At 42.7% G+C, this 7603-nt stretch overlaps 1 protein-coding gene across 1 annotated transcript in view; it reads right to left on the bottom strand.

Moving 5' to 3' along the window:
- Positions 1-3251: 3251 nt before the first annotated feature.
- LOC139540644 (protein Shroom2-like) overlaps positions 3252-7603 on the bottom strand; it is a 38037-nt gene continuing 33685 nt past the window's right edge. Inside the window, 1 exon segment of the mRNA XM_071344454.1 lies at positions 3252-3474. Coding sequence (XP_071200555.1) covers positions 3252-3474 — 223 coding nt within the window.

The following is a 7603-nucleotide window of genomic DNA, read 5'->3' as shown; positions in this document are numbered from 1 at the left end:
CAGAGAGGTCTGTTACAGTAGAACACAGAGTTCGAGTTAGATGTCTAGCTACAGAGAGGTCTGTTACAGTAGAACACAGAGTTAGGGTTAGTTGTCTAGCTACAGAGGTCTGTTACAGTAGAACACAGAGTTAGGGTTAGATGTCTAGCTACAGAGGTCTGTTACAGTAGAACACAGAGTTAGGGTTAGTTGTCTAGCTACAGAGGTCTGTTACAGTAGAACACAGAGTTAGGGTTAGATGTCTAGCTACAGAGAGGTCTGTTACAGTAGAACACAGAGTTAGGGTTAGTTGTCTAGCTACAGAGAGGTCTGTTACAGTAGAACACAGAGTTAGGGTTAGATGTCTAGCTACAGAGGTCTGTTACAGTAGAACACAGAGTTAGGGTTAGTTGTCTAGCTACAGAGAGGTCTGTTACAGTAGAACACAGAGTTAGGGTTAGATGTCTAGCTACAGAGAGGTCTGTTACAGTAGAACACAGAGTTAGGGTTAGATGTCTAGCTACAGAGGTCTGTTACAGTAGAACACAGAGTTAGGGTTAAATGTCTAGCTACAGAGGTCTGTTACAGTAGAACACAGAGTTAGGGTTAGATGTCTAGCTACAGAGAGGTCTGTTACAGTAGAACACAGAGTTCAAGTTAGATGTCTAGCTACAGAGGTCTGTTACAGTAGAACACAGAGTTAGGGTTAGATGTCTAGCTACAGAGGTCTGTTACAGTAGAACACAGAGTTCGAGTTAGATGTCTAGCTACAGAGAGGTCTGTTACAGTAGAACACAGAGTTCGAGTTAGATGTCTAGCTACAGAGAGGTCTGTTACAGTAGAACACAGAGTTCGAGTTAGATGTCTAGCTACAGAGAGGTCTGTTACAGTAGAACACAGAGTTAGGGTTAGATGTCTGCACAGAGGTCTGTTACAGTAGAACACAGAGTTAGGGTTAGATGTCTAGCTACAGAGAGGTCTGTTACAGTAGAACACAGAGTTAGGGTTAGATGTCTAGCTACAGAGAGGTCTGTTACAGTAGAACACAGAGTTAGGGTTAGATGTCAGGCTACAGAGGTCTGTTACAGTAGAACACAGAGTTAGGGTTAGATGTCTAGCTACAGAGGTCTGTTACAGTAGAACACAGAGTTAGGGTTAGATGTCTAGCTACAGAGAGGTCTGTTACAGTAGAACACAGAGTTAGGGTTAGATGTCTAGCTACAGATAGGTCTGTTACAGTAGAACACAGAGTTAGGGTTAGATGTCAGGCTACAGAGAGGTCTGTTACAGTAGAACACAGAGTTAGGGTTAGATGTCTAGCTACAGAGAGGTCTGTTACAGTAGAACACAGAGTTAGGGTTAGATGTCTAGCTACAGAGGTCTGTTACAGTAGAACACAGAGTTAGGGTTAGATGTCTAGCTACAGAGAGGTCTGTTACAGTAGAACACAGAGTTAGGGTTAGATGTCTAGCTACAGAGAGGTCTGTTACAGTAGAACACAGAGTTAGGGTTAGATGTCTAGCTACAGAGGTCTGTTACAGTAGAACACAGAGTTAGGGTTAGATGTCTAGCTACAGAGGTCTGTTACAGTAGAACACAGAGTTAGGGTTAGATGTCTAGCTACAGAGAGGTCTGTTACAGTAGAACACAGAGTTAGGGTTAGATGTCTAGCTACAGAGAGGTCTGTTACAGTAGAACACAGAGTTAGGGTTAGATGTCTAGCTACAGAGGTCTGTTACAGTAGAACACAGAGTTAGGGTTAGATGTCTAGCTACAGAGAGGTCTGTTACAGTAGAACACAGAGTTAGGGTTAGATGTCTAGCTACAGAGGTCTGTTACAGTAGAACACAGAGTTAGGGTTAGATGTCTAGCTACAGAGAGGTCTGTTACAGTAGAACACAGAGTTAGGGTTAGATGTCTAGCTACAGAGGTCTGTTACAGTAGAACACAGAGTTAGGGTTAGATGTCTAGCTACAGAGGTCTGTTACAGTAGAACACAGAGTTAGGGTTAGATGTCTAGCTACAGAGGTCTGTTACAGTAGAACACAGAGTTAGGGTTAGATGTCTAGCTACAGAGAGGTCTGTTACAGTAGAACACAGAGTTAGGGTTAGATGTCTAGCTACAGAGAGGTCTGTTACAGTAGAACACAGAGTTAGGGTTAGATGTCTAGCTACAGAGGTCTGTTACAGTAGAACACAGAGTTAGGGTTAGATGTCTAGCTACAGAGAGGTCTGTTACAGTAGAACACAGAGTTAGGGTTAGATGTCTAGCTACAGAGGTCTGTTACAGTAGAACACAGAGTTAGGGTTAGTTGTCTAGCTACAGAGGTCTGTTACAGTAGAACACAGAGTTAGGGTTAGATGTCTAGCTACAGAGGTCTGTTACAGTAGAACACAGAGTTAGGGTTAGATGTCTAGCTACAGAGAGGTCTGTTACAGTAGAACACAGAGTTAGGGTTAGATGTCTAGCTACAGAGAGGTCTGTTACAGTAGAACACAGAGTTAGGGTTAGATGTCTAGCTACAGAGGTCTGTTACAGTAGAACACAGAGTTAGGGTTAGATGTCTAGCTACAGAGGTCTGTTACAGTAGAACACAGGTTAGGGTTAGATGTCTAGCTACAGAGAGGTCTGTTACAGTAGAACACAGAGTTAGGGTTAGATGTCTAGCTACAGAGAGGTCTGTTACAGTAGAACACAGAGTTAGGGTTAGATGTCTAGCTACAGAGGTCTGTTACAGTAGAACACAGAGTTAGGGTTAGATGTCTAGCTACAGAGAGGTCTGTTACAGTAGAACACAGAGTTAGGGTTAGATGTCTAGCTACAGAGGTCTGTTACAGTAGAACACAGAGTTAGGGTTAGATGTCTAGCTACAGAGGTCTGTTACAGTAGAACACAGAGTTAGGGTTAGATGTCTAGCTACAGAGGTCTGTTACAGTAGAACACAGAGTTAGGGTTAGATGTCTAGCTACAGAGAGGTCTGTTACAGTAGAACACAGAGTTAGGGTTAGATGTCTAGCTACAGAGAGGTCTGTTACAGTAGAACACAGAGTTAGGGGTAGATGTCTAGCTACAGAGAGGTCTGTTACAGTAGAACACAGAGTTAGGGGTAGATGTCTAGCTACAGAGAGGTCTGTTACAGTAGAACACAGAGTTAGGGTTAGATGTCTAGCTACAGAGAGGTCTGTTACAGTAGAACACAGAGTTAGGGTTAGATGTCTAGCTACAGAGAGGTCTGTTACAGTAGAACACAGAGTTAGGGTTAGATGTCTAGCTACAGAGACCAGTACAGTAAAGAGAGGGCTCCTGGTACCTTTTTATTGGCCAGGTCGTGGTCCAACTCATCCGCTGACTCCTCCTCCAGCTCCTCCTCTAGCCCCTCCCGCTCCTGCATGTCTTTCAGCTTGATCAGAAGCTCCGCCTTTGGTGCCGACGTGCTGTAGTAGGTGGAGCTGGTCACCAAAGCAACTGCTGCCGCTACACTGTCCTCCTCACTCCTGGAATAAGAAATGGACTCATTTAGTACACAAGTATACATATCCCACTATGAGACGGAATACTATTATAATCCAGCTCCCACTATGAGACGGAAGACTATTATAATTCAGCTCCCACTATGAGAAGGAAGACTATTATAATCCAGCTCCCACTATGAGACGGAAGACTATTATAATCCAGCTCCCACTATGAGGAGGAAGACTATTATAATCCACCTCCCACTATGAGACGGAATACTATTATAATCCAGCTCCCACTATGAGGAGGAAGACTATAATAATCCAGCTCCCACTATGAGAAGGAAGACTATTATAATCCAGCTCCCACTATGAGGAGGAAGACTATAATAATCCAGCTCCCACTATGAGAAGGAAGACTATTATAATCCAGCTCCCACTATGAGGAGGAAGACTATAATAATCCAGCTCCCACTATGAGAAGGAAGACTATTATAATCCAGCTCCCACTATGAGGAGGAAGACTATAATAATCCAGCTTCCACTATGAGACGGAAGACTATTATAATTCAGCTCCCACTATGAGAAGGAAGACTATAATCCACCTCCCACTATGAGGAGGAAGACTATTATAATTCAGCTCCCACTATGAGACGGAATACTATTATAATCCAGCTCCCACTATGAGAAGGAAGACTATTATAATCCAGCTCCCACTATGAGAAGGAAGACTATTATAATCCAGCTCCCACTATGAGGAGGAAGACTATAATAATCCAGCTCCCACTATGAGGAGGAAGACTATTATAATCCAGCTCCCACTATGAGAAGGAAGACTGATTTTAATCCAGCTCCCACTATGAGAAGGAAGACTATTATAATCCAGCTCCCACTATGAGAAGGAAGACTATTATAATCCAGCTCTCACTATGAGAAGGAAGACTATTATAATCCAGCTACCACTATGAGACGGAATACTATTATAATCCAGCTCCCACTATGAGACGGAAGACTATTATAATCCAGCTCCCACTATGAGACGGAAGACTATTATAATCCACCTCCCACTATGAGAAGGAAGACTATTATAATCCAGCTCCCACTATGAGACGGAAGACTATTATAATCCAGCTCCCACTATGAGACGGAAGACTATTATAATCCAGCTCCCACTATGAGGAGGAAGACTATTATAATCCAGCTCCCACTATGAGAAGGAACACTATTTTAATCCAGCTCCCACTATGAGAAGGAAGAACTATCTCATAATCCAGCTCCCACTATGAGAAGGAAGACTATTATAATTCAGCTCCCACTATGAGACGGAAGACTATTATAATCCACCTCCCACTATGAGGAGGAAGAGCTATCATAATCCAGCTCCCACTATGAGAAGGAAGACTATAATCCACCTCCCACTATGAGGAGGAAGACTATAATCCACCTCCCACTATGAGGAGGAAGACTATTATAATCCAGCTCCCACTATGAGGAGGAAGACTATTATAATCCAGCTCCCACTATGAGGAGGAAGACTATTATAATTCAGCTCCCACTATGAGACGGAAGACTATTATAATCCAGCTCCCACTATGAGACGGAAGACTATCATAATCCAGCTCCCACTATGAGAAGGAAGACTATTATAATCCACCTCCCACTATGAGGAGGAAGACTATTATAATCCAGCTCCCACTATGAGACGGAAGACTATTATAATCCAGCTCCCACTATGAGACGGAAGACTATTATAATCCAGCTCCCACTATGAGACGGAAGACTCATTATAATCCAGCTCCCACTATGAGACGGAAGACTATTATAATCCACCTCCCACTATGAGGAGGAAGACTATTATAATCCACCTCCCACTATGAGGAGGAAGACTATTATAATCCACCTCCCACTATGAGGAGGAAGACTATTATAATCCACCTCCCACTATGAGGAGGAAGACTACTATAATCCACCTCCCACTATGAGGAGGAAGACTACTATAATCCACCTCCCACTATGAGGAGGAAGACTATTATAATCCAGCTCCCACTATGAGAAGACTATTATAATCCAGCTCCCACTATGAGGAGGAAGACTATTATAATCCAGCTCCCACTATGAGGAGGAAGACTATTATAATCCAGCTCCCACTATGAGACGGAAGACTATTATAATCCAGCTCCCACTATGAGGAGGAAGACTATTATAATCCAGCTCCCACTATGAGACGGAAGACTATTATAATCCAGCTCCCACTATGAGACGGAAGACTATTATAATCCAGCTCCCACTATGAGGAGGAAGACTATTATAATCCACCTCCCACTATGAGGATGAAGACTATTATAATCCAGCTCCCACTATGAGAAGGAAGACTATTATAATCCAGCTCCCACTATGAGGAGGAAGACTATTATAATCCAGCTCCCACTATGAGAAGGAAGACTATTATAATCCACCTCCCACTATGAGAAGGAAGACTATTATAATCCAGCTCCCACTATGAGAAGGAAGACTATTATAATCCAGCTCCCACTATGAGGAGGAAGACTATTATAATCCAGCTCCCACTATGAGAAGGAAGACTATTATAATCCAGCTCCCACTATGAGGAGGAAGACTATTATAATCCAGCTCCCACTATGAGAAGGAAGACTATTATAATCCAGCTCCCACTATGAGAAGACTATTATAATCCAGCTCCCACTATGAGGAGGAAGACTATTATAATCCAGCTCCCACTATGAGGAGGAAGACTATTATAATCCACATCCCACTATGAGGAGACTATTATTATTTATGCTGCAGTAGTTTATGTGTCGGGGGTCAGTCTGTTATATCTGGAGTATTTCTCCAGTGTCCTGTGTGAATTTAAGTATACTCTCTCTAATCCTTCTTTCTTTCTTCCTCTCTCGGGGGACCTGAGCCCTAGGACCATGCCTCAGGACGACCTGGCATGATGACTCCTTGCTGTCCCCAGTCCGCCTGGTCGTGCTGCTGCTCCAGTTTCAACTGTTCTGCCTGCGGCTATGGAACCCTGACCTGTTCACCTGACGTGCTACCTGTCCCAAACCTGCTGTTTTCAACTCTCTAGAGACCGCATGAGCGGTAGAGATACTCTCAATGATCGGCTATGAAAAGCCAACTGACATTTACTCCTGAGGTGCTGACCTGTTGTACCCTCGACAACTACTGTGATTATTATTATTTGACCATGCTGGTCATTTATGAACATTTGATAATCTTGGCCATGTTCTGTTATAATCTCTACTAGAGGTCGACCGATTAAATCGGTATGGCCGATTAATTCAGGGCCGATTTCATAACAATCGGAAATCGTATTTTTTCTTTACACCTTTATTTAACTAGGCTTCAATAGATAGATTTATTTAAGAACACATTCTTATTTTCAATGACGGCCTAGGAACGGTGGGTTAACTGCCTTGTTCAGGGGCAGAATGACAGATTTTTACCTTGTCAGCTCAGGGATTCAATCTTGCAACCTTACGGTTAAACTAGTCCAACGCTCTACCCACCTACCTCACGAGGAGCCCGCCTGTTACGCGAATGCAGTAAGAAGCCAAGGTAAGTTGCTAGCTAGCATTAAACTTATATTATAAAAAACAATCAATCAATCGTTATAACTACACATGGTTGATGATATTACTAGTTTATCTAGCGTGTCCTGCGTTGCATATAATCGATGCAGTGGCATTCGCGAAAAAGGACTGTCGTTGCTCCAACGTGTACCTAACCATAAACATCAATGCCTTTCTTAAAATCAATACACAGAAGTATATATTTTTAGCAGGCAATATTAACCAGGTGAAATTGTGTCACTTCTCTTGCGTTAAATTGCACGCAGAGTCAGGGTATATGCAACAGTTTGGGCCGCCTGGCTCTTTGCGAACTAATTTGCCAGAATTTTACGTAATTATGACATAACATTGAAGGTTGTGCAATGTAACAGGAATATTTAGACTGATGGATGCCACCCGTTAGATAAAATACGGAACGGTTCCGTATTTCACTGAAAGAATAAACTTCTTGTTTTCGAGATGATAGTTTCCGTATTTGACCATATTAATGACCTAAGGCTCGTATTTCTGTGTGTTATTATGTTATAATTAAATCTATGATTTGATAGAGCAGTCTGACTGAGCGATGGTAGGCA

The sequence above is a fragment of the Salvelinus alpinus genome, chromosome 16 (genome assembly GCF_045679555.1).
Source record: "Salvelinus alpinus chromosome 16, SLU_Salpinus.1, whole genome shotgun sequence".
Taxonomy (NCBI): Eukaryota; Metazoa; Chordata; class Actinopteri; order Salmoniformes; family Salmonidae; genus Salvelinus; species Salvelinus alpinus.
Note: the sequence above shows the minus strand (reverse complement) of the source record. Positions and strands in the feature narration are given on the sequence as shown.